A 27,998-nucleotide genomic window follows, 5' to 3' on the forward strand; every position below is an offset into this window, starting at 1 on the left:
AACTGTCCCGCCTGTCTATTTCTGGCTAGGAAGGTCACACATCCATCAAACTCGCTACAGTTACTCATACTAGGTCCACCGTTGCACAGTGAAAAACATTTCTTGCTGGCTGAAACAGAACCTGTTTTAAGGGGGAGGCCCATTTCAGGTCAAGTGCTGACCAAAACTGTCCCGCCTGTCTATTTCTGGCTAGGAAGGTCACACATCCATCAAACTTGCTACAGTTACTCATACTACGTCCACCGTTGTACACTGAAAAAAATTTCTTGCTGGCTGAAACAGAACCTGTTTTAAGAGGGAGGCCCATTTCAGGTCAAGTGCTGACCAAAACTGTCCCGCCTGTCTATTTCTGGCCAGGAAGGTCACACATCCATCAAACTCACTATGGTTGTTGTCCCTGTTCTTGCCACACTCACACATTAGAAATTCACTCTTTCAAGTTTATCCCACACAGAAAGGACATCCCCGTCACACAAAACCACACAAGTAAGTTGAATAATGATGGTTAAATCTAAAAGAAAGTAAAAACTAACTTCTTTCCATTACCCCCCCCCCTCCACCCCGCCCCTCATGTTTCATTAAATTTAATAGAGTGTTCAAAGACTGTTTTATTATTTGATCGTGTCATTATTAAACTTGGATAACTTCTGCTTTTACAATTTGACATTTACTTATTACAATTGATGATGTTAAAATGTCCCTTATAACTTTGACTGCAGTTCATAAATGTTTAATACCTGTCTCTAACATAACCATGTCATTTTAAACAATGTCAAAGAAAAACTGTATAATCTTGTACTGTATGTGTGCGGTGTGTGCTTAACCCACGTATTACAACGTTTCAAATCCAGATTGAAATTAGAAGTACTAGTACTGTAGAAGTAGTAGATTTTGGTATGTGGCTTAATTTCGACCATGATAAAAATATGCTTACAATATTATGTGTTACTTGATTAATAATTGTCTGTAAAAGCAAACCAACGTTAACTCTGATGTGTCACAGTTGGTACAGGGTATCAGTGACCTTCTGCATATTTCACTGACAATATGCTGTACATTTTAACAACAGAGGGATCATGCTGAATATAAAAAAAAATAGGAAAGGTGGGAAAATTGTGATAACAGGATAGAACGTGTTCTTCACATGTAAATAAAGGGAATATTCAAATTAAATCATTTTGAAAACGTATTTTAATGGTTACACACCTTAACCAATTATTGAGTGTTTTCAGCTCCCTATTCAAATTCAAGACATCCTTTATAGCATATCAACAACTGCGTTATTGTTGATAATATTACATCAAATATGATCTTAATATTCTGAAACACAATCGATCATTTGTCCCTCACAATTATTCATTTGTCCCTCAAATCACCATATTTTGAACATTTTGAACTCTGTAGTACTGACTAGATACAGCAAGCCCAACGACAAGAATATGGCTGCTGATTGAAAATGCTGAAAATCTGGCTTTCATCACCGCTTACACTGTGAACACCTTTGAGGCCCTTAAAACCTATTAAGATGCATGGAAGGATTCCAATGTTTTCCAAACGCTCCAGAGAGTTGGAGGCAAATCTTACATCCTGTGTGTAAAAAATATGGCGCATACCATGGTTTTAAACTTTTTATGCAATAACCAGAGAACATACCTGACAAAATTCAACACAACACAGCAAATTCATTCTTTCATAGTCAGTGTAAACCAGTTCCAAAGTGCAAACATGATATGAATTCTGTTGAAGGCCGTGCATCAATAGATCTCAATGGGAACAACCAAATAGAGTAAAGATTAAGCAATGTTTCCAAACACTCCCTCTTTTTACCTTTCTCGCTAGAAAAAGATTAAGAATCTTCAGACCCACAACAATGACACAGGTTGCTGAGATCATCTGTTAAGACAGAGTAAGAACATTCAAATTCAATGTCCTGCGAAAATTATATATTATAATCATCTCCTATGCAGTGTAGTAAGTTTTCAGCTGAGAGTAATTTAATGAACCGTACATCAGTGCAACAATGTTTTACTTTGAGATTTAATTCACAAAAATCAAAACATCTAAATATGACAAACTGTAACCTCTGCTCAAAGGTCGTTTTGTGGGTCAAGACAAAGAAAACTTTAAGAACCACTCAACTTAAACATCTGATAAAACAGCTACATACTTTCAAGCGGATTGGAACATTGTGAAGAAAACACTGCACCTGATTGTTGAAGGAGTGATGTGGCTATATCGAGCCTCAACTTGTTGACAGCTGATTGTGTCGTCTTGATGTTCAGCTCACCTCCATTCAAGATTTTCTCTGCAAACTAAAGAGTTCTATTAGTATTGAATACTTTCTAAAAATGATTACATGAAATCCATGAGGATTGCAAGAGCCATGCTTTAACATAACTAATATGTCACAACATATTACGTTTAATATTCATATATTTCCATTCAAGAACGTGTCCAACTGAAAATCCGTGATCATTACAAAACACTGTCCATGAGTTTTTTTGTGTGTCCACATTGTCTAATGGGTGTCCTGCTTACTCACTTTTAAGGCTAAGGCACCACAGGATGTGCTATCCTTTTGACGTTCATGAGTGAGAGTGCTGCATGTCCACCGTGAAACATTGCAGCCTTTAGTCCTCATAAATGCCCTGAAATATGGAAATATTTTGTGTCAACATTACTTCTCCTTTATGATTTGACGTCTATCATTATCACTTTGCCACTGTGCCAGTAAAATGCAATGTTTTAAAGCATTATTTTACAGACAAATGTACCTTGTTGTATCCAGGCCCCTTTTAGTCTTCGTCTCAGTTTCTCCCATTGGATCAACAAAAACGGCTCTCCTTTCATGTAGGTAGATGACCTTAGTTTTTAACATGAAAACAAATGTCATGTCGCGGTCATGAAAAGCTAAGGATCCTGTTGCAGAGGGAGCTTAGACGTTATTTACAGAAAGAGTAAACCCAAAAACACAATATCAGGTAAAGGTACTATCTGAAAAAAAAATAAAAATACTACCATGATAAAGAACTCATTGGAAACAAGCAATATTTGAAACATCATACGTTTTCACTTCATAAATGGTATTTGAAAGTGAGATTAACTGTAATGCCAATGGCCTAAACAGCCACTGATGCAGAGATGAAATAAGTTGCATTTCAGATATAGTCTCACCGTCAACATCCAGTGATGGTGCTCGTTTTGTATTCCCACCAGTATTTGGTATGCCATTGGATCTATCTGTAATTCTTTTTTTAATTATGCAAATTATTAGCTTTGCAAAAAGTAAAATAACATTCATGCGCATAGAGATCCACTACGTACCCTGAGTCGCCACTTTTTCTGCTGCCAGATTGCAGTCATGGCAAAACTGTCAATAACTGCAGCTTTATCAGCCTTGTGCTGATTGTACCTCTTGACAATCAGAGTGAGGTAGGCATTGATCACCTATGAAATATAAAAAAAATAAAAAATAAATCCACTTGAAGAAGATTCATAGCTCCGTATAGACTGACACACTGGAAAAAAGGCAGTTATTCAACATAAACGATGAATATCAAAATATTTCGCAGGGCATGAAAACAAGTTTTTACATATTCACTAATAACCCGAAAAATCTTTTTTTTTTTTTTTTTTTTTTAATGTATTGTAATGTATCAACTCATAAAATAATGATAGAATAATACCTCACTCTCGAGCTCCTGGTTAGGACCAATCCTCTTAATGTCCCAAAAGTAAAGTTTATATGGTCCAATCTTTGAGAGAAGCACATGACACTCCTTTCCTTCCCAGGCCTCACGCACATCTGCCAAAATCATACCATATTAATCCATGTAGTCATTACCTGTCATTACAAGTGTCGTTATTTAAAAAAAAAAAAAAAAAAAATCAACTTTGTCATTTTAGCAACACAAGTGAGTTTTAACATAAGTTAAATGTGACTCTAATTATGATTTTCCTTTCCACAAAAACCTTTGGGTTTTGCTAATTTTTAATCTAAATAGAACAGTTCAGATCTATATTTCAACTAACTGAACATTACTTTAAATATCCTTACCAGGGGTCGCGTTAACCGAATATTTTTCGTCGTTGACCGGTTTTTTAAAACGGTGACGGAAAAAACTGAAGTCCGTCCGTCATTTTGACAGGTTGCAATTCACACCCCAGACCACAGGGTGGCATATTAATTAGCTAATGTCTCTCTTAATGCATGACGTCTTTGGCTATTCTGTCAGAATATTGTAGCGTCACCGTGGTCTGGCGGCAGCACCGTGATTGACACATCAACGCGAGGTTCTACTCGTCATACAGGTGGGAGGGAAGGAGATGTACAAAAGTGACAGCTCCTGCAGTCATGCCCCCGCTGTTATGGAAGGTAATGTGCTCTAAAAATACGAAACCTAAAATCTGGCGCATGAAACGACTTGTTGCCTTTGCCATTGATATTACGATGATGATTGTAATTACGAAGTTTAATCATTTTTACAACAACTAGCTTCTGCTACTGCTGCTAGCCGCCTGCTGCTAATCGTGTTTGAATGCACCGCATAAATCCAAGTGTTACAAGTTCTTATTCGTTTGTTTACAGCTGGGAAATGCTGTTATAAAAGAGAAGACAACTTGACTTGTACGTTGATGGACATATATCGAACATATATCGTTTGCGTTCCACAATGATGATGACAGCTCGACTCCCGGGAGAGGCCGAGAGAGGCAGGAATTGTGACAGACGGTGGTTCGCCGAGATCGCCGTGATCCAACTACGAACTTGTGAACGGTAGCATCTTTAAATATATGCTGTTGGAGCTGGAATTACCGAGGACGGGAAAAAAGCACATCTAAATGCCGCCGAGGGCCTCCGTGATGTCGCTATACGAGGCTCCGGAGCTCTGCGGTCTGATATCACATTCTCGTATGCTATTTTTGCAATACTTTTATAAATGTGATTTATTGACCTGTTTTGGAGTGCACCAATCGTTTTAAATAAAACAAGAAATTGAATGTCTAAATGTTTTATTGCGATCAATGCCTGCAATAAAAAAAAAGAATGACATACTATTTGTGTTTACATCATATGTACATAACCTTGTAGCATTTCCTTGTATCAAAACAATCCATGTCAGCCCTTCTGCAGTCGGCAAATGTAATATAACTTGTAATTTCACCACATTTTGGTCACTAATGGCCGTAGTATCAATCCATTCCTCACGTTAACACAGGCTGACCGTTGTTAATAATTTTGTCCACGAATGATCAACGAAGTGACACGAACTGCCATCCAACCTCATCTACGTGTCATCTAGGTCGTGCTGAATCAATTTTTGAAGATTCCATGGGTTGCTCTGGCTTGATTTCGTAGTTTTATCGTCGTCAATACACTGCTAATACACTGCTACTCGACCGGACCGGAAGTGCGAAGCAGACATTTTCCAAGATGGCGGCGCCCGTACTTCGCTCAGGAAACTTGTCTATAGACCCCAATCACATGACGTCACAACTCCGCCCCTGACTGGAGCAGCCATATTGTCCGTCAGCTCGTCGTGTTTACACATTACCGCTACGTACATGCCTCCTATTACGGCGTGTTTTTCTGCTCGTTAACATTAATAATCAAAATGGCGAAGAAGTGTGTGGCGGTTGGTTGCAGTAACAGAGAAGATAGACGGAGAGACTTGAAGTTCTACCGTATTCTTAGAGACCCGAAGAGGAGAGCGAGATGGACTGCTGTAATTCGACAAGAAATCTGGGCACCAAACGATCCACAGACTATGTAGTAGTCATTTTATATCTGGTAAGATGCATTTAATATATATTTAGAAGATTTTGGGCTGACAACCACAATTAAGATCATTGTGTGACGTTGGTGATTGGGGTCTATATAGTTGCCTCTTTTTCTTTGGGAGTGGAGTTGTTTTGTTGGTGTTGGCGGTAAGCAGAGTAAAAAGAGGGAGAAAAATACCACAACTTCCGTGTCTAATTTTTCGCCGCCAAGCAAGCGTTACAATATTAATTAAAAATGAATGAAAACTAAATACTATTGAATATGTCATCATTATCATTTTAAAAATTTAAGTGACTGGTAAAATAGATTATGACTGGATTTTTATGACCCTGTCAGTCAAAATGACAGACAACGAAAATGTCTAGCGCAACCTCTGATCCTTACATTTTTGTATTAATCTTTTCTTGGTTTTTGCCGTCACTGTTGGTGCTGGAGAAGCTACGGTAGCTGGTGCAGGTTCAGGTTCTGGAGAAGGTGCATGACATGGTGCTGGTGAAGCTACGGGAGTCGGGGCAGGTTCAGGTCCTGGAGACAATGGAGGCAAAGGTGCTGGAGAAGGTGCATGACATGGTGCTGGTGAAGCTACGGGAGTCGGTGCAGGTTCAGGTTCTGGAGAGGGTGCAGGCAAAGGTGCTGGAGAAGGTGCATGAGATGGTGATGGAGAAGATGCAGGCGAAGGTGCTGGAGAAGGTGCATGACATGGTGCTGGTGAAGCTACGGGAGTCAGTGCAGGTTCAGGTTCTGGAGAAGATGCAGGCGAAGGTGCTGGAGAAGGTGCATGACATTGTGATGGAGAAGGTGCAGGCGAAGGTGCTGGAGAAGGTGCATGACATTATGATGGAGAAGGTGCAGGCGAAGGTGCTGGAGAAGGAGCATGAGGGGATGCTTGTGTAGGTGCAGGTGCTGATTTGGCCAAATTGTCAAAAGCAATATCTGAGGATTGGGTCGTTTTTAGTGGGGTTATTTCGGTTGACGTGGACTGGGCCATGGAGGACTTAATTTGGTGCGTCGCATTTCTTTCCGGTATATTTTTAAATGGTCAATATTAACTTTTAGAAAAACTGCACCATTTTCCGCTTGCAGATCTGCATTTTTCCCTTGCAGTGCTGTTATGGTGAAAGGCCCAAGGAAGTTGGGCTCCATCTTCCCACCCTTCCTCTGCTGGCTACGGACATTCTGCCTCCATACCTGGTCACCAACTTTCAAACTTTGTTTGGGAAAACCAGGCTGTTGTCTGCGCCGGGTTCTATCCTGCTGCTTCTCAACATTGGAATAGAATATGTCTCTAATGCTGTCGAGGTGATCCATGTCCTCCCTCAGAGCTTCTTCGGCTATGACATCCTCAACGCTGCTGTCTACCTGTGAAGAACAATTATGTTATTTAAAAAAAAGAAATATGAAAAATACAAAACATTCAACGTTTTGTGGGAGATTTTTTTATCCGTCTGTTACTGTCCATCATAAAGCCTGTACCGAACTACATTGACAGAACATTATGTTGCATTTACAGACCTGACCTTCAACGGAAACCTGTAAATACGACAGTGTTATTTTTTTTCTCACCTTGAAGTGTTCTGGAATTTGTGAGGGGTAGCGTGCCTCTCTTCCAAACATTAAAAAATTATGGTGAAAATTGGGTAGTCAATTACTGCATCCAGGTACTGGTCCCACAATTCCGCTTTCTTTCCCACTAGTTTCCCAAGAGCTGTGAAGTATTTAACACATTGAATTTGCATTACCTGAAATGCTGTCATTTATTGTGCCAGTATAGAAGATGATATCGGTCATGCTACTTTTTTCCTGACCTTTGAATGGTCCCATTCATCCTCTCGACCAAGCCATTTGTTTGAGGGTGATATGGTGCACAAAGGCTTCGCCGAATTCCCAGCTTGTCACACACCCCTTTGTTTATCTGTAAACAAGAAAAACCACATAAGTCACAGACATTGAAATATAGTTAGGAAAATCATTGTTTTCGAACATAAGGGGGTTTACAATTGCAAAGATTTTTACAGAGCATATTTTTCAAACACTGACAAGTTTAAGGCAAAGAAATGTAGAATAATAATACATTGAAGCAGTGACCATTAACACAATTGAAATCACACATTGTATTCTTTTCAAGGATTTCATACTTACCGAATTCACAAATTCAGATCCTTGATCTGTTAGGATCCTTTTAGGAACCTCAAACTGGTAGACAAAGTTTAATATGCACTTTGTTACCTCAATAGCAGTTTTAGTTTTCAGGGCATAGGCCTGTGTCCATTTTGTTAGATAATCAATCATTACACAAATGTAACGATTTCCATTGGAGGTTAGAGACAATGTTCCAATGAGGTCCATCCCCACAAGTTCAAATGGCTGCCTGACCTAAAAAAACAAAACAAAAATTTTTTTAAACCAACGAAGAACATCAAGTGAGTAGTAGTTTCCTTTTTGCAGGAATTAATTTCAGGTTTAGATGCAGCAGAATACAATGTGTAAAGAAAATATGTCAACATGTGTAAAATATGATTTATAGCTAATGCTACCAAACTTTGATTACCTTTATGGGTATGTACTCCACCTCTTGCTTTATCACAGTCTGACTGGCCTGGCAAACCTCACATTCTGACACCTGCAAGAACCCAGAAAATTTGACCACCAGAGGCAACATTTTCATTAATTATTCATATTCTCTGAAATAACATAAGCACAGGTGAACAGATTACTGCAATAACAATTTAAAAGTGATCACAAAAGACAGAAATTAGCTGGCTGTAGTGATTATTTACCCATTTATCGATGTCTGCACACATGCCAGGCCAGTAAAATCTTTTACTAATGGCATCCCTGGTTCTCCTTTGCCCTGTATGAGCTCCGGTAGGGCTGCGATGGAGATCAATAAAGATGGCATTGGCCTCTTCCGATCCATTGACCACTTCGATGAGGCAGGAACCGGACGTTCCTTTATTGTAATACAGCTTGTCTCCTATGGAAGCCATTGACGAATAAATACACTAAAATAAATAAATAAATAAAAAACACTGGTTCAAAATTCGCTACAGGTGAACAAGATTTGATTATTGAGATGCCTCATGGTAAGGGAAATTATAAATTGGATTTTTTTTTAAAAATGACAATTACATGCTCACCTAGCATGGAATTGCTCACCTACAATTGCATGGAATACTGCATTTTAAATCAAGGAAGACCTGTAGCTACTAGACATGTGCCGGTTACCGGGTTCACGGTTTACCGTGGTGTGAAAACGTCGCAGTTTCAAAACCACTAAAATTCTCTGTCATTCCTTAGTACGGTATTCGCTATCTTTCATGTGCCAAAATGCAGCCGAAGTGGCTTGGTGCGGCAGCGCTCACCCTTCCCCTGTTTGTTGCCGTGAGTGTCAGTGACGCTATTCTGCTAAACAGCCAGCAAACCCCAAAAACACCCTCCAAACACAAGGCGTACTTTTCTTCAATTTATTGAGCGCTCAAATCGTGCTTAAATATACAAATGAATACATTTAAAACGTTGTACAATTGTATTTTTCCACGTGTGATTAGGTTCTACAGGATAGCAGTAGCACCATTTTAAAAGTTCGCCAAAAACAAAACACACATTTTCCTTTCAAATTCAATATACAAACTAACTAAAACTTACAAAGACGAATGTTAGCCCAGGCCAGTACTTCTCAAATAGTGGGGCGCGCCCCCCTGGGGGGGCGCAGAGCGATGCCAGGGGGGGGCGCATGTGACCTCGGGGAATATGTTTTTTTTTTCTCCTTTTTTTTTTTTTTTTTGCCGTACTGGAATAAAGTGTACTTGCACATCCACTCAATGGGTGGCAGTGGCGCTCTCCTTTTCAGAGTGCGCGCAGTATTTATGAACTAAGGAAGAGCACTCAGCACACACAGAAAACAGATATGAAGAGCAGTGCTCCGCCGCTGTTTTCGAAAGCCGTTTTCCGACCGGACTAACTCACGCAGCGACCCACTGTCTTGTCCGGTTCTCACGTCGCCGCCCGAAAAGTGCCATTTTCGGCTTGGAATCGTCACCACGACCGCCCTCACCTACGGTTCTACCTCGGCCGCCGAGAATGCGTTTTTTTCGTGCCGTTTGCCTTTTAGTTTTGACTTTTACTACAGTGGGTAATGAGGAAAGACCACTGTTTACTGTGTCTAAAAATAATTATAGCGGACAGCCAGAAGCCAAAACAATTAAGACGCCACTTGAATACATTAGACCCCAATCTCATTGATAAGCCGCTTGATTGTTTTTCAGCGAAAACGGCCGAATATTTCCAACAATCGTTCTGTTTTGTCAGTGTAATATCAGTAAACCCATTAGCATTGTTAGCATGCTCATTGCAAGATAACTCCACACCATTGCAAAGGAGGTACAAAAATAGAAACTGTCCTTCTGTCCAAGGACGCTTTTTTTTTTCTCTTTTATTCAGTTTTGTTTTTTCGGTCAATTTTTTTTGGCATATTGTCGTCATGATTGAATGTTTCTAATCAATTTTAATTTGTTATTATTTACTGATTTTATTACATTTTATTTTTCTGTATCAAATGGTAAAAAATGTTCCTTGAGTGTATTTTTTAATTTGGATGGGACTTTTTTTTTTTTTATTCAGGCAAACTGATGCGCGTCAAGTCTTCTCTGTTACAAACAAAACAATGTTAATAAAGTTATACTTTATTATAAGTTGATCTATGTTACTTTTTTTCTTTATTAGGGAAAAAAGGACACAATGTTAGGCAGATGCGTATTTATAATGGTAATTTTATAGACAAATTATACTATTACAGTGGCGGCAGAGAGTTTGGGGGGGCGCGAAACATTTACGTCTTCCTTGGGGGGGCGTAACAGAAAATAATTGAGAAGCACTGGCCTAGGCTAAGCTGGGATAGCAGCTTCGTCGAGATTTTATATCTCACAGACGCTGAGTGAGAAACAAGATTGAGTGGAAGAAGGGGGGAAGAAAAAGGATCGCGTCAAAGATCGCTAATTGAGAAAGGAGGTCTCACTTTTTTTTTTTTTTTTTTTTTTTTAGATGAAACCTTTCCTCAACAATATTTACATTTTAACTAATTCATAAAACTAACTTATACATTTTTAACTAACTTATTAACTTAGGAATTCTTTGTTCTTTTTAACACAAAGGCATGGCATCATGTAGACTAGAGTTGACACAGTGGCTGAAAATGGCAAAACTTCACTTGAGCTTCCCCACCTCCAAAAAAGTCATACAGTATATATTTTTAATTTTATTTAGAAGTGTTTTTACTTTTTTATAGCAATTATTTTGCTCTTACTCTAATATTGAGCAACTTGAGCTGTGGCTGTGGGTATAGTTTAGGTTCTATTTATCCATCCATCCATCCATCCATTATCTTCCGCTTGTTCCGGGGTCGGGTCGCGGGGGCAGCAGCTTTAACAGGGAAGCCCAGACTTCCCTCTCCCCAGCCACTTCAACCAGCTCCTCCGGCGGGATCCCAAGGCGTTCCCAGGCCAGCCGAGAGACATAGTCTCTCCAGCGTGTCCTGGGTCGTCCCCGGGGCCTCCCGCCGGTGGGACATGCCCGGAACACCTCTCCAGGGAGGCGTCCGGGAGGCATCCGAACCAGATGCCCGAGCCACCTCAGCTGGCTCCTCTCTACGCGGAGGAGTAGCGGCTCGACGCCGAGTCCCTCCCGGATGACCGAGCCTCTCACCCTATCTCTAAGGGAGAGCCCGGACACCCTGCGGAGGAAACTCATTTCGGCCGCTTGTATCCGGGATCTTGTTCTTTCGGTCACGACCCAAAGCTCGTGACCATAGGTGAGGGTAGGAACGTAGATCGACTGGTAAATCGAGAGCTTTGCCTTTCAGCTCAGCTCCTTCTTCACCACTACGGACCGGTGCAGAGTCCGCATTACTGCAGACGCCGCACCGATTCGCCTGTCGATCTCCCGCTCCCTCCTACCGTCACTCGTGAACAAGACCCCAAGATACTTGAACTCCTCCACCTGGGGCAGGATCTCATCCCCGACCCGGAGAGGGCACTCCACCCTTTTCCGACTGAGGACCATGGTCTCGGATTTGGAGGTGCTGATCTTCACCCCCCCCCCCCCCCATGAGTCATCACCTTATCGTGGTGGAGGGGTTTGCGTGTCTCAATGATCCTAGGAGCTATGTTGTCAGGGCTTCAAGCCCCTGGTAGGGTCACCCATGGCAAACAGGTCCTAGGTGAGAGGCCAGACAAAGTATGGCTCAAAAAGACCCCTTATGATGAGCAACATTAATGAACCCCAGTTTCCCTTGCCTGGACGCAGGTTACCTGGGCCTCCCTCTGGAGCCAGGCCTGGAGGTGGGGCTCGAAGGCAAGCGTCTGGTGGCCGGGCCTGTCCCCATGGGGCCCGGCCGGGCTCAGCCCGAAAAGGCAACGTGGGTTCCCCTTCCCATGGGCTCACCACCTGTGGGAGGGGCTAAAGGGGTCGGGTGCGTAGGGAGTTGGGCGGCAGCCAAAGGCGGGGGCCTTGGCGGTCTGACCCCCAGCTGCTGAAGCTAACTCTTGGGAGGTTCTATTTATTTTAATTTTATATAAAATGTTATTTTTTGTTAATTTATTTATTTTCACATTATATTCATGTTCCAATTTGCAAATATGTTTTGAAAAAAAATCCTGTTCAATGGAAAAAAAAATTTTTTTTATTTTTTTTTTTTCCCTTTCAAAAAAAAAAAAAAAAAAAAAAAAAAAAAAAAAACATACATCTCAAAATTTTGGAGCTATAATTGTGATACCGTGAAACCGCGGTATTTTTGCACACGGTTATCATACCGTCAAAATCTCATACCGGCACATGCCTTGTAGCTACTAAAATAACTTACTTTGGGCAAGGTAACCGAAATAAATAAATATGTGGAAACATGGGCTAAGCAAACATCTACCCAACACAAATTTATTCTGCATAATCTTACACAATATTCATCATCAATCCATCTATACATCTGTTCACCCATCTACCCTCCAATTAAGCACTGCTTATCACCATCTGTGTGGGTGGTGCTGAAGCCCAATACCATTCTGCTTTGGCAGAGGTGCAGTGCGAATATACCCTATACATGTCAACAGTCCATAAAAAGACACACATCATTCACACATACACACAGGATATGAGATAATTGAGCTTTTTAAAATATAACACTCTTCAGTTAACTTGATTTTTATTAATGGGGGTTTATTACACAGTAAAATGTACATTAAATAAAAAGTTAATTTCTACTGGGGATATATAACAATTGTTGTGATCAAGAGCTTGGTTTGTGGTGAAGGGTTTTATGAAATGCTTAATTTGTCTATCACCAACTCCAAATTGACCTTGACTGACATGCCTGGGCAAGCCCTGAATAAGCTGCAGTTTATGGGAGAGGGGCCACCTATTGGCAAAGGTTTGGCACCTGTTATTGTGTTTAGGTCGTATTTTTTAACTAGGTTGAAACTGACCCTAACATCACAAATGTTATCATTTTCACCAGGGCATTTTATAAAGAAAACAAAAATCCAAATTTAAAAACATTTAATTGATGTTACTGATAATGTCAGTCTCAACACGATAACAAAAAATATGTAGTGCTTGCTTCTACATTATTTAAAACTGCAAATGGATCTGTAGCGACCCAAACACAAGACAAAGGTTAAAATCTGTGAGACGTTGTTGTAGAACATAATTTAAGGCCTTTCGGCGGATACCACGTTTCTCTGTCTTCGGAGTGCCATCCAAATACAAACCTTTGGATTTGTAATTCAGAATTTGTTTGTAAAGTCTGGGGTCCATCTGGAGATAATAAAGTGGTGAGGTAGAAAATTTTAGGCAAACATGTCATATATAAAGCAAACATGTCATATAAAAAGCGAACATTAAAAAAAAATTTTTTTTAAATACTTGAGTTATGTCTATCAATACGTTCAACATACATTTCGAATATGAAACGAAAATGTACAGAGAAAAAATACTTAACTATTATATGTTATATATACATATTATTATTATCCTAACTTGTTCAAAAATGTAAGGTTACTGACAGAAATCAGAAAACTTACGGCAATCTTGTTTTTCTTCGTCACGATCAGAAAATGGCCGCAAACTTGTTTTTCTATGTCGCTATCTGAAAATGGTCAACTTTAAGTGCGAAACAGTTTAAAGAGCATATGACACGAGAAAAAAAAGTCTTAAATGGCATTATTATGTGAATTAGAATCATATTTTGAGACGATTCGATGTGACGGAGTAGCCCCGTCAGATCCCGGGGGAACTCGGCGTCCGCAATATAACGTGTCAGACACGGCAGACTCGGCGTTATCAGTAGTATTCATTTTGACACACACACGTGCGCACGTACACTCACACCATACCTGTTAACTTTTTAGGCATCGCGGGGGTCTGGGGTGCACACTAGACTGCCGCCACAACATCGTTATGCCATACCCACTCTTTACAAACATTTCCACATGTAGTCATCCTCCATTCCCGTGCTGAACTGTCAAAACAGAGCGCTCATTCACTTCCTGGTTTTATGACGTCGCGAGCGGGCCGTCAGCGAGTGACGTCACAATACGGCTTGAGTTTTTGGCCATCGTAAATTTATTTCTTTCCAAATGTTTTTTCGGTATGGTAGTACCAGTATTTTGTTTATTGTATTTTTCATTAATTTATAGTGAAGCTAATATTACATACACTGGAGTTATTGAACAGAAAACTAAATTTTGGAGTTAATTGGCTGGAGGGGAGGGGCCAGGAGGAATATAAAGAGCGACCTACCTTTCCTACTTGAGTCACTTGGAGTCACGCAGTGGTGCAGAGCAGAACACTGCTGTTAATTTGTTGGGTACGTCGTTAATAAAAACACTTCAAAAAACATCATTCTGCTTCGGTTGCCATTTTTGGGAGCAAGAGCCCCGCCACATTCGACTATATACAACAATTTAGCAAAGCACAGATGACGAGAAATTAAGTCTTTTAATCTGCCGGTTAGCCACGGCTACCATTATAGGGTTATAGCGTCCCCAACAGGTGGATGACGTCAGCGGTAGACTGGGCTCATCGGTTTTACTATTCAGCCCATTGAGGGGGAATTGTTCACAACGAGGAAAACGCGACGAAGAGAGCGGCAAAATGTCATTGTTTCTTTATCCAAGTATTTTCCCCAATTGCTAAATAAATGGCATGGTCATGACGAATAACAGTCTTGTGCTGAATGGAATATGAAATAATAAAAATGCATTTATTCAGGACGACATGGCAAAATTACTCCATAATGGTCAAAACTGTCGACTTCACCTTGACTGTCGCACCTCCCGAACGATATTTTGTGACACCTAAATCGGACATATGTCATTTCCCTTCCCCGGTTTCGGAGAATGTAAACAAACCAGAAGGCGTGACAGCTAGCCGACATGCTAACCCGAACCGAGTGATGTTTCAAAGTCTTCAAAGCGGAAAATCACACATAGCTATCCTGGATTATTTGACATGACGACCCGGTTGTCGATTGTTTTCGTGGATCGGCAAACCGCCCAGCGGAGAGCAATTTACAGTTCGTTCCCCGGAGGAGGGTGGCTGGAGTTGTTGTGCAGCTAACGTGCTGCTGCTAATGAGCATTAGGAGAGCTTTTTACATGCCTATCAATGATCAAACGTAAGTAGTCCTTCATTTAAAGGAAGTTTGTGGTGTTTACTTTGTAATCGCTGTATTCGTAATTGACATAATACAAAACAAGATGTTTACTCACTTCCTCGTTAGTCCAATGGTCCCACAGTAAATATCCACGGTAAATGGGAACCTTTTGAAACTCCAAAAAGGCGCATACGCCTCTCCCTCATACAGAATGATTTTTCTGCACCCGTTTGGCTGGCGTGATGCGAAAAATAAACGTATTAATCCGCAAAATCAGCTGAATCCTTCGTCCTCATACACAACAGTACACTGTAGCGTGAAGAAGACGTCTTCTACCGTACACGTCACAGCGCCCTCCTCCTCAATGCAAGACCGAAGCCGGAAGTCACTCATTTTCCTGGCGCGGGATTAAAAAAACTAAATAAATATAGCGATCGCTTCCACACACATCCAAGCGGTCCATATCATTCAGGAGCATAAAATACCGCGTGTATTATGAAATAAACATGCTTTTTCGTGTCACAGGCACTTTAATTGACAGGGGGCGTGTCCATTCCATGTTTAATCGACAGGGGGCGTGTCCAATAGAAAAACTGTTGGAACGAGTGACGTGTGCGCGCTCCCGTCAAGAGGGGACGTTTCACGCAGGGCGGCTATTTTTCGGCACACCGCCAGAGCTGACTGACCCAGAATGGAAATGGCACCTCGCATTTTTAACAGACATGACAGAAATGCTGAACAGCTTTAACTTGCAACTACAAGGCCAGGGGAAACTCATTTGTGACATGTATTCCCACATAAAAGCATTTGAGGTGACACTAGCACTGCTTTTGGGACAAGTGAAAAAGCACAGCTTCCTCCAACTCCCTGCTACACAAAACCTCTCTGCATAGAACCCAGCGGTCCCGTTTCCAGCTAAAAAGTGTGTGGAAGCACTGGAAATACTGAAAGTGGATTTTCGGTGTGCGATTCCGTGAACTACATGTTTATGCAAAAGAAATCCGTCTTTTCCAGAACCCATTTGTTGCCGAAATTAATGAAGCCCAGCCTTTTTATCAGTTTGAGTTGGCCGAGTTACAGAACTGTGATGTTTTGAAAGACACATTCAAGCCCAACAGTCTCATTGACTTCTATGCCGCCCTCCCAAACGACATGTACCCTAACATCAGAAAACATGCAATGCAGATGTCAACACTTTTTGGCAGCACATATATCTGTGAGCAAACCTTTTCACGCATGAAACTGCTGAAAACTCCAATGAGATCAACAATCACCACGTTTACATGGAGCCAAATATTCCAATTACAATCGGAATATTTGTTCAAACCGAATAAATGTGTTCCATATAAACACCTCATTCGGAATGAACAGGCCCAAACCGAATGGAATTTCATTCCGATTCACAGGGGTGGAATATTCCTTTTCCCAAACCGATTAGAAGTAAAATTATATTATGTAAACAGGGAAGCGGAATGGTGTCTGGTTGCGTTCTTTCTGCGCATGCTCCGAACTGACGTGGTGACGTCACTTGGTGACGTAAGTAACGTCACTTGCAACATGGCTTCCAAGCACACGCACAGCGCACCCACACAACTTTTTAAATGAACGGCGTATCATTCTGAAGTTTTGTTTCCACTCGAAAAGTTAAAACAGCAGCTGATCTGACGATCGAGCTCCATGTTTTGCAACGTGTCGCTTTGTTTTGATTAATCTGCGCATGTCAGACGGTAGTTGTCAAACGTCCTTTCGGAATAAAGGCAGTCATATGTAAACGCTGGATCGGAATAGATGAAGTGACATGTAAACAGCTGATGTGAAATTTCCATTTGGAATGATTTGAATCGGTATGAATAAAAGTCAGCATGTAAACGTGGCTATTGACAGATGAACATCTGCATCATTAGCCACGTTTACATGGAGCCAAATATTTCAATTACAATCGGAATACAGTGGTACCTCTACATACGAAGTTAATCCGTTCCAGGACCTTGTTTGTAAGTCGAAATGGTCGTATGTCGAGCAGGATTTTCCCATAGGAATACATTATAATTCCATTAATTCGTTCCACAGCCCAAAAACCTGCACTAAATCCTTAAAAAATACTGCTGGTGCTATTACAAATGGCAATTACACGTAGCAAAACAAATAAATTATAAATCAAAATTGGAATAATGTAATAAAAAGAATAATAATAATTCCTGTAATAGTGTAACGAATCGGGTTCTAATAAGGCGGACGTTTTTTTGTGTACCTGAACGCACCGCGGGGCTCACGTGCCAGAGACAGACCGGTGAGCTTGAGTTTCACTTTCACTTTGAATGTTCTCTTGAGAACACCATCAATTGCGGCAGACAGCAGGCGTTTTGTGTTGAATAAGTTGTAAAAGAAATGATGAAAACGTGGCGAAGCTGGCGATTTCTTTGGAGACAATAAGAATTGTCAGCTTAATTTATAAAGACTGGCGAACGATAGTCGGAGGAGGACCGTGGAGATGTATTGTTGAGCCATTTCACGGATGCCCACCCCACGCTCATATTTTTCTGTCATTTGCATCTTCATTTCGAAGGTAAGCATCAACTTTTTCCTTGTTTCACCACCTGTACCAACCTTTTCTGAAACCTGTGTTGATTTGTCACACAAGAAAATCCGCCGTGCATTCGTCTGCGGTGCTGCCATTGTCGTCGTATTTCGAGCATGTCGTCGGATGTAGAAACAAATGGCGAGTCAAATTATACGTCGGATGTCGAAAAGTTCGTGTGTCGAAGCGATCGTATGTAGAGGTACCACTGTATTTGTTCAAACCGAATAAATGTCTTCCATATAAACACCTCATTCGGAATGAACAGGCCCAAACCGAATGGAATTTCATTCCGTTTCACAGGGGTGGAATATTCCTTTTCCCAAACCGATTAGAAGTAAAATTATATCATGTAAACAGGGAAGCGGAATGGTGTCTGGTTGCGTTCTTTCTGCACATGCTCCGTACTGACGTGGTGACGTCACTTGGTGATGTAAGTAACGTCACTTGCAACATGGCTTCCAAGCACACGCACAGCGCACCCACACAACTTTTTAAATGAACGGCGTGTCATTCTGAAGTTTTGTTTCCACTCGAAAAGTTAAAACAGCAGGTGATCTGACGATCGATCTCCATGTTTTGCAACGTGACGCTAAGCCTGTCGCAATATGCAATAATTCCATTTATCGCGCGATATATAAAAATGAAGGCGGTAATTTTTCCGCTGCGATTTATCACCTCGCGTGCACGTGTGTGCGCGCGTGCGGCAGACGTGCTGTTAAAAGTTCGTTACCAACTGCACAAAATGCATTTTCGTTCCAGGTCCGGCAAAAACTAGCGCCAGAGCCAATCGTTCCCATTATATCCTATTGTTCAACGTATACCGGCCGCGTCAGTGCTCCGGAGTGACTGTGGACCATCTATGGCGCGCCGGTGTTGTTGACGTGTGGGCGCTCCCGTCAGGACTGACATTTCACGCGGGGCGGCTATTTTTCGCCACAACGCTGGATATTTACAACGAAGTCCTCCAAACCATTGTTACCGACTTGGCTGCTACGAATAACCTCACTTTAACAAAGAACAGCTGAATGAAATTAAAAGCGCTGTGCTTCAAACTCGTCCTGTTTATGAAAGCCGTCATATGCTGGTGTAGTAATGAGCAGACGTGACGACAGCGGCGCTTGCTAACTTTTTTAATGCGCGCACACACTAGATATCATGAAATGGCAAACTAGATGTGCTACGTCCATGCCATTGGCTACGTGAGCCCAGAGTGATTATGGGACATGTAGTCCATATACTAGATCGATGAATTCTAAACTGTCATTTGTCACATGAGGTTAAGAAGGCCAAATCAATCCATACCAGTGACTATAGATAATGTTGCAAATATTGTTAATTCAGTACGTGACACAGATGGATTCGGACCATAAATAGGATGTCTTGCTCATGTAGTAAACCCTGCTGCTAAGAGAGCTGTAGCAATCAACGGTGTGCCCTGCCTCACTTTACAAACAGTAAAGATTGTTCTCAGCACTTTTATACAAATTTTTTCAAATCAGTAAGAAGTAAGCACGTAAATATTATGCACTAAAATGCATGTTTATATGATGGCAATTTAATTTTTGCTCGATAGCAAAAAACAAAAAAAACAAAAAAAACCAAAAAAATTACAATTGTTTTTTTTTTTTTTTACAGAGCATTAAATGTATTGAATCGGATCGAAAATCGTGTCCCCCGTATCAAAATTCGTACCGAACCATGACTTAACTGTATCCCTATGGAACACCATTGCAGAAGCTATGACGGGAAATGTTTTCATTTTCTTAAATGCTTAAGTTATTAAGTGCAATTTTTTTTTTTTTTTTTTTTTTTTAACACATTTTATTTATTCTGTGTTTCTGTGCGGTATCAATATTGTTGTTGTTTTTTTACTTAAGAGGCAGGGTCTATTGTTTTTAGTTGTGATTTCTTAAAAAGTATATTTGAATTTAAGAGTAAATATTTATCGTGTTTAAATGCGTGTACTTGATCTATTAATATATACTGTATTCGCACTGTGTTATTGTAAATTGGTTAAAAAAAAATTGGGGGGGCGCAATAATATCGCATATCGCAATAATTTATGAGAATAATTATCGCACACTAAAATTTGTTATCGCGACAGGCCTACGTGACGCTTTGTTTTGATTAATCTGCGCATGTCAGACGGCAGTTGTCAAACGTCCTTTCGGAATAAAGGCAGACATGTAAACGCTGGATCGGAATAGATGAAGTGACTTGTAAACAGCTGATGTGAAATTTCCATTCGGAATGATTTGAATCGGTATGAATAAAAGTCAGCATGTAAACGTGGCTAGTGTCATTCTCAGCTGAGAGGATTTCATTCATATCTGAAAAAGTCACATCATCATCTGTAGGGGAGCCCTCCTCCTCCCCTATCTCATCACTGGACTCTACAGGCTGATACTCTGAAAGCCTTGACGAAGTTGGACCTATTATCTGTAACTGTGGCCACAACTTTATTTGTGAGTCCATATGATGCATGAATATTTTCAAGCTCTGCGCCAATAACATCAAAGGTGTGCCTACCACTGATACTCTGACGTGCCAATGCGGCCTTATTGCGCTGTAATGTCTTTCTGCTAATCCAGCGGCACGTTACCCCCATGTAACTTTTGTTTCGCGCGGTCCAAATATCCGCTGTGGACGATACAAAGTCAACCTTGTTGAGCGCAGCCTTGAGGTTTTTCTCCATGTTGGCAAATTCTTTTTCGAGGTATGACGCGAAAGACACTCTGTCTGGCAGCTGCGCATTGTTGCTAGTAGGTATTTTTTCTATTATTGCACGTAACGAGGGCAAGTCAACAGTACTCAACAGACGCATTTCCTCAGTAATATATCGCCCGACCAAGTTTTTCAGCTCGCTCCCACTGATTGGTGCTTTTTTAGAAAAATCCAGCTTCATCTGTTAGCGTGGCGGAGGGGGCTGAAGTAGCTGTAGAACTGCTTGCTGCCTCGTAGTCGTTACCTGTAGGCTTTGCTACGAGTGGAATCCCGCCGTGTTGTGAATCCAAGTGTTTCCTTAAATTGGAAGTGGAGTTTTTAGAAGTCGATAGTGTTTTTGAGCCAGCGCAAAGTTTGCAACGCACTGAGATGTTCTTGTCATCTTTGCTGGACAAAAATGTGAAATAATGGCTGTATTCAGGGGCGGACTGGGATTAAAAAGCAGCCCTGGACTTTGACTCAGCCCAGCCCATAAGAATCGCTATACAAAGGGAAACACAGACCCCATAGGGGGGTCCGGGAACATGCCCCTCCCGGGAGAATTTTTTTTTTTTTTTTACATTTTATAGTAAAATGCACCAATTTCGTGCACTTTGAGAGAAAAATGAAGAAAATGTGTCTAGACTGTGACTGTCTGACTACGGGCGCTCAAAGTACTGCAAGGCTGAACTGGAGTTGGATTCATTTTCTGTACTAGCTCTATGATCAACCTGAATAAACAAATGAAAGAATTTATTTTTCAAAGCAAGTTTTACGTATCCAATTGATTATAATATATCTCTATAGATCTCTGTCTATAAAATGACTTCATTGTTTATGCCATAATTCAGTGGTCTCCAAACTATTCCACATAGGGCTGCGGCGGGCGCAGGATTTCATTCCAACAAAACAAGACAAAACCTCTGCACCAATCTGGTGTCTTACAAGTGTAATCAGTTGATTGCAGTCAGGTGCTGCTTGTTTTAGCAGAAACTTCATTGGTTAAACTGTCGGTACTCAATCGGTTAAAACAAAAACCAGGCCCCACAGCGGCCCCTGAGGACCGGTTTGGAGACCCCTGCCATAATTAATCTTGCCATACAAATAATAAATTTCAATGAAAATACAATACACATTTCAAGACAAATCCTGTATACATAAACTTCATTGGAAAGTATTAACCAGAAAACAAAACGATATATAAATGATTAATAATGTATATAACATCAATTTAACTACCTAAACTTTAAAGTAAAACCATTCATTTTATTAATATTTTGTTATATTTCTTCTGAATTAATATTGCTATGCTGGGTGTGCATACATTGTTTTACGGCAAAAAAAATTTTTCTTAGGAGAGGGATAGTAGGACTAGCATACTGTAACTTGACACGATTGCAAACGGGTACATCGACTAGCTGGCACTAACCCTTTAATTGTCATTTATTTGATTTAAAATGTAGCTACCTGATGGATAACAATTGCCAGTTTACAGAGCAAGTAACCCTCTTCATCCCAATTTACTTGCCCTGCGCTTGTCTGGGGAACTTCCAACAGTTTATCGTTGCCCCCTCCCTCTTCTTTTCTCTCTCCCAGCACCGTCTGCACGTCAGAGCGGCTGCAGCTCCCTCTCACCATCGCCGGGAGCTGAGCTGTTGTTACCCGACGTGGCCGTTGCAGCCAGACTGCTGCTTGCGAAAATATTTGTCGATTTATAACATTTGCTTCACTCTCCAGTTTCTTTAATTTTTTCTCTCTAACCTTCTCCGCGCCACCCTGCTCTTTTCAGTTTTTTTGCCACCACCATCCATATTGTGCATTAACACTCGTCGCTATTTTGCTTCCACAAGGAAGGAACCAATGAAGGCTACTCTGTGCTTTCGTCGTTCCTAGTCTATCAGATTGGCGGTGAAAAGCCAGGCGCATTGCTGCCACCTGTCGGATTGGATGCGAACTGTAGATAATCAGAGGATAGGGGGGATAAAAACAGTGATGCATAATGAATGGCGGCCGCCGGCCGTCCAGGGCACCGGCCGTTCTGTGATCCTCCAGAACCCACAGATTACCAGTCCGCCCCTGCATGCATACTTAGGTCAGGGGCAAAAAAAAAAAAAAAAAAGCAAGCGGTGTCGTGTACGTGCACGTCATGCGTCATGACGTAGAGCAGGGGTCCCCAAACTTTTTCCCGTGAGGACCACATAACTTTTCCCTTCTCTGATGAGGGACCGGGGTCAGTTTGTAACAGAAAAAGTGTGACGATTGCAGGAGTGCCTAAATGTAAAACTTTGTAATGTAAATGTAAAAAGTGTTTTGTAGACGAGCAGTAGTATTTTATAGTCTATCCTTTGGCTCACTGGAAGCCAGTGTAGCGATTCCAAAACCAGTGTAATGTGGTCCAGCTTCCTTGTATTTGTGAGGACTCCGACTGCAGCATTCTGTACTAGCTGCAGCTTCCTGACCGATTTTTTTATCAAGACCCGTAAATATACCGTTGCAATAGTCCAATCTGCTGAAAATGAATGCATGCATAAGTTTTTCCATGTCTTGTTGAGTCAGAAGCCCCTTAATTCTGGTTATATTTTTTAGGTGGTAATAAGCGGATTTAGTGACGGGTTTTAGATGGCTATCAAATTTTAGGTCTGAGTCAATAATTACGCCAAGGTTTCTGACTTGAATTGTTGCGGTAAGTGACATTGTGCTAAGTTGCCTGCTTATCTTTGACCTTTCCTTTTTTGGCCCAAAAATGATCACCTCCGTCTTCTCCACATTTAACTGGAGAAAATTCTGGCACATCCATTCATTGATTTGATGAATGCATTTACTCAGGGAGACTAAGGGACTATAATCATGTGGGGACACAGAAATGTACAGTTGTGTGTCATTTGCATAGGCGTGATAGATGTCGTCATACTGTTCCATTATCTGAGCTAACGGAAGCATATAGATGTTAAATAAGAGTGGTCCAAGAATTGACCCTTGAGGGACTCCACACGTGAATTTGGTTCATTCTGACTGATAGTTTCCGATTGACACAAAGAAATCACTATCATGTAAATAGGATGTGAACCACTGAAGAATAGTGTCAGTAAGCCCTACCCACTGTTCCAATCTGCTGAGTAGTATGTTGTGATCAACAGTGTCGAATACGGCGCTGAGATCCAATAGTAACAGAACAGATGATTTGCCTGCATCGGTATTCCGACGAATATCATTTAGGACTTCGATAAGTATGGTCTCGGTGCTGTGTTGTAGAGCAGGGCGGTAAACCGAAAATTTACCGTTACCGAAATTCTTCACGATGACCGACGTAATTTTGACCATGTCGGTAAATTCGGTAATTTAATAAAAGAAGAAAATATAGTCTTTTCATCCCGCTTTGACTGTGTTGTTCGGCTATGTTCATTCCCCTTTAAGAAACCAGACAGTGTGCTTACATTGGGAGTCACATGGTTTTCAGGAAGCCAATCAAACAGAAGCCCGGTAGGCTAACGCTAGCGGCTAACGCTACAATTAAACGGGATGAAGTCGGGCTTAAGTTAGCTTCGCCAAACTTTCACCCGACATTAAGTAAACTCTTGACATGTTCCAGATAGGGATGGAAAAACCGAGGCTTTCTGAAACAATGAACCACTTTTAAGACAATTGCCCTAAATTGAATCACTGTTTGACACACTGCAAGAGCCCCATCTACTGGATAAACAGTGCACGTTTCTTTTTAAAAGTAAAGTTGACAAATTGCCTCAGCATTACATATCTTCAATAGAATTACCGGTAAGTGGATGTCGTCTATTTCAACCAGGAGATCGTGTCGTCATTAAGTGTGATTTACACAATTAAAGTTGACCTCTTTAAGCCTGTGTCATTGCTTTTGTCTGTGAAGATGTGTTCAAAGCAGTATTTGTAATACACGACAGTGCTAGTCTTGTAAGTGGCTCGTCCTAGATGACAGGGAGTAACTATGTATTGTTTATTTTTTGTAAAAATTACAGTACAGTAAGCACAGTGCTTGGGAACAGGAATATTATTTATTGCATACTGTAAGGATTTCCAAAATCATAAGATGTAAATAATTGAGCTGAATAAAAGAAAGGAAAGGTTTGTGAAACATTTTATTTTTTAATTAAGTATAATTTCTGGGGGGCGGGTGGATGTGTCGTATTTGTATCTATTCTAAATATCTAAACGTATGCCACTATCTAGTGTATAACAATGCGGAATGAATTTAATGAAATTCAAGTGATGATATGTTTCAAGTCATACAAGCTGTTATAAATGTTCACACAAGAATTCTTATTGTTTACAAGATTTTTTTAATACTTAATGTTTAGACTGCATGTGCAATTGTTAAATTGAAAGCTGGTAAATAAATTTAACGAGAAACTGTTAATTTGTATTCCATGCATTGATTCAAATTTTCAAATTATATAACAGTTTGCTTGGGCGAATTTATCGTCATTTATCGTTATCGAGGTAAATCTGCTCAATTTATCGTGATACGTACTTAAGGCCATATCGCCCAGCCCTACTGTGTTGTGGCCGAAGTCCAGACTGAAATGAGTTAAAAAGATTGTGAGCCAGAATTGATTTTTATATAATCAGTATTTTTGCAATATTAAACAACATATTCGAATTTTCCATATTAATTTAATGATAGTGTTTTGAATGATTTCTAATTTTTGAATTTGGGGTCTGCTGTTTCAAATATTAAATGTGAAAAGTGTAGTTTGAAATGGAGAGTATGATATAAATAATGCCACTTAACTTTGTAATGAAACGGCGAGCCGTATAATATGGATCCAACACAGAAGAGGAAGTTTGTGTAGAATTTCTTACAAAAAAAACATGGCAACAGTGAACTTTTCCATTCCAATAGCACCTCATTCAATGTGACCCGTCGGTGTCAGGTGGTGACCATGTTATTAACAGACAACAAGATTTTCAAAACAAAACATATATAATCTGCAAAGTTAAATACAGAAATGATTCCGTGTTTTATTTTAGATTTTTTTTTTTTTAATGATACCAAAACTTGACTTGCTACAAGGGAAAAAAAACCCAATTCTTGTCATAGGAACACGACTTTACTGTTTTAGCCCTTGTTTCTTTTTCATTTTTCATTATTTGCCCCTCATATTCTGTCAATCACTAGTAATAGTAATTGAAAATATATATATACTGTATATATTTACATTAACCCCCACACAAAAAACTCATTTGTGAGCCAGTTTTTTAAAAATTAGTATTATTTTTGCAGTATTGAACAATGTATTCTAAATTTCCATATTTATTCAATGACAATATCTATGAATGATTTTGAATTTTTGGAATGTGGGGTCTGCAGTTTCAAATATTAAATGTGAAAAGTGTAGTTTGAATAGGAGATTATGATATAAATGATGCCAGTCGGTGAGAGAACCAAAGGAAAGAAGTTGATGGCCAAAAAAGGTAAAACACAAAACGGCAAAGTCCAAACAGAAATGCAATCACAAAAATAAAATGTACCACAAATACGTACGTAACTCCCCCGACCGTAACCTAACCTAAAGGTTTTTTGCCAGTGTGGGTTCTTATGTGTTTTTGTAAGGTTGCCTTTGCAGCGAAACCTCGACCACAAACTGAGCAGGAAAAAGGTTTGTCGCCAGTGTGGATTCTTGTGTGTATTTTCAAGTTTTGCTTTTGAGAGAATCCTTGACCACAAACTGAGCAGGAAAAAGGTTTTTCACCAGTGTGGGTTCTCATGTGATTGGTTAAGTGTTCTTTTCGAGCAAAACCTTGACCACAAACTGAGCAGGAAAAAGGTTTTTCACCAGTGTGGGTTCTTGAGTGTATGTTTAAGTGTTCATTTCGAGCAAAGCCTTGACCACAAATTGAGCAGGAAAAAGGTTTTTCGCCAGTGTGGGTTCTTGCGTGGGATATCAAGTTGGTGTAGTACCTGAACCTTTTCTCACAAATTAAGCAGGCAAAAGGTTTTTCGCCAGTGTGGATTCTTGTGTGTCGTTTTAGGTTTGCCGCCAAAACAAAACCTTTTCCACAAACCAAGCAGGAAAAAGGTTTTTCTCCAGTGTGGGTTCTCGTGTGTCTGTTTAAGTGTTCCTTTCGAGTGAAACCTTGACCACAAACTGAGCAGGAAAAATGTTTTTTGCCAGTGTGAGTTTTTGTGTGTACTTTTAAGGCACTCTTATGACTGAATCCTTGATCACAAATTGGGCAGGAAAAAGTTTTTTCGCCAGTGTGAGTTTTTGCGTGGGATATCAAGTTGCTGTTGTGCCAGAATCTTTTCTCACAAATTGAGCAGGCAAAAGGTTTTTCGCCAGTGTGGATTCTTGTGTGTTGTTTTAGGTTTCCTACCGAAACAAAACATTTTCCACAAACCGAGCAGGAAAAAGGCTTTTCACCAGTGTGGCTCCTCATATGCATCCAACAACTTTGCTTAGTAGCAAAGGTTTTCCCACACTGAGAGCATTTGCAGAGTTTGTCATCACCGTGAGATGTCTTATGACCATCATCATTGTAAGGTGAGTGTGAGGTGGCGCCATCTCTGTCTGATGGAGCGATGTCAATGTCTGCTTGCAATCCTTCTGTTGAGCTGCTGCCGCTTGGAGGCTCCGCCCCTCTGCCGGCCTCACTCAGACAATCTTCACTTTTTAAGGGCTCACCAGTCAACCTGGTGATATCCTCCTCCTCCTCTTTACCATATGGCAGGTCCTCCTCCTTTTTGATTGGAAGTTGCTTCTGTTGACCGGGCTTTGGCTCCTTGATTTGGGGGAGCTCAACATCCTCTTTCACGCCAGGAGATTCTGGCTCAGCACCAAGATATTTTCTGAAACCTGCAAGACACAAGAAAACCAGATATATTTTATGGACCACCACCGTTTCATCAGCCAGTCTTTTCTTTGTGCAAAACTTGGAGAAGATGAGAACAGTGATCCCTCACGACTTCGCGGTTCACGTTGCGCCGATTCAGTGCATTGCAGGGTTTAAAAAAAATATTCATCAAAAAATAAAAGTGAAAAAATACACGTCAGTTCATTTTGAGACACAAGAGACATTGTTTCGCATTGAGATGCGACCGAAAATTCGGTGTCCAATGTTATAATTATTGTCATAAGTTTGTCCACGAATGATTAACAAAGTGATAAGAACAATCATCCAATCTCATCTACGTCCCATCTACGTCGTGCAGAATCCATTTTTGGAGATTATGTTGATTCCTGACTTGATTTCGCAGTTTTAACTTCGTCAACACTTTGCTAACTTCAACCGCAACAGATGAGTTTTTTTTTTTTAAAC

At 40.6% G+C, this 27,998-nt stretch overlaps 2 protein-coding genes across 2 annotated transcripts in view; both read right to left on the reverse strand.

Annotated features, from left to right (window-relative positions):
- Positions 1-209: 209 nt before the first annotated feature.
- Positions 210-7,396, reverse strand: LOC130927999 (uncharacterized). Its single transcript, XM_057854164.1, has 10 exons — positions 7,346-7,396; positions 6,850-7,141; positions 6,167-6,595; positions 3,687-3,805; positions 3,325-3,447; positions 3,175-3,240; positions 2,775-2,863; positions 2,543-2,648; positions 2,207-2,312; positions 210-1,893 (listed from the first exon to the last, which is right to left on the reverse strand). The coding sequence occupies exons 1-10, from the start codon at positions 7,394-7,396 to the stop codon at positions 1,847-1,849; spliced, it is 1,428 nt and encodes a 475-aa protein (XP_057710147.1). The 3' UTR covers positions 210-1,846.
- A 5,561-nt stretch (positions 7,397-12,957) lies between these two features.
- LOC130928549 (zinc finger protein OZF-like) overlaps positions 12,958-27,998 on the reverse strand; it is a 28,658-nt gene continuing 13,617 nt past the window's right edge. Inside the window, exon 3 of the mRNA XM_057855246.1 lies at positions 12,958-27,535. Coding sequence (XP_057711229.1) covers positions 26,244-27,535 — 1,292 coding nt within the window. The 3' untranslated portion in view covers positions 12,958-26,243. The remainder of the gene's footprint in view (positions 27,536-27,998) is intronic.

Source organism: Corythoichthys intestinalis, chromosome 13 (genome assembly GCF_030265065.1).
Source record: "Corythoichthys intestinalis isolate RoL2023-P3 chromosome 13, ASM3026506v1, whole genome shotgun sequence".
Lineage (NCBI taxonomy): Eukaryota > Metazoa > Chordata > Actinopteri > Syngnathiformes > Syngnathidae > Corythoichthys > Corythoichthys intestinalis.

What these genes read in the sequence shown, in the direction of transcription:
- LOC130927999 (XM_057854164.1), bottom strand. Translation starts at nt 7,396, where the DNA reads ATGTTTGGAAGAGAGGCACGCTACCCCTCACAAATTCCAGAACACTTC. An exon ending in ACCAGGAGCTCGAGAGTGAG is followed by an intron (nt 3,448 to 3,686) that starts GTATTATTCTAT and finishes TATATTTCATAG; the next exon opens with GTGATCAATGCCTACCTCAC. An exon ending in AGGGGCCTGGATACAACAAG is followed by an intron (nt 2,649 to 2,774) that starts GTACATTTGTCT and finishes TCCATATTTCAG; the next exon opens with GGCATTTATGAGGACTAAAG.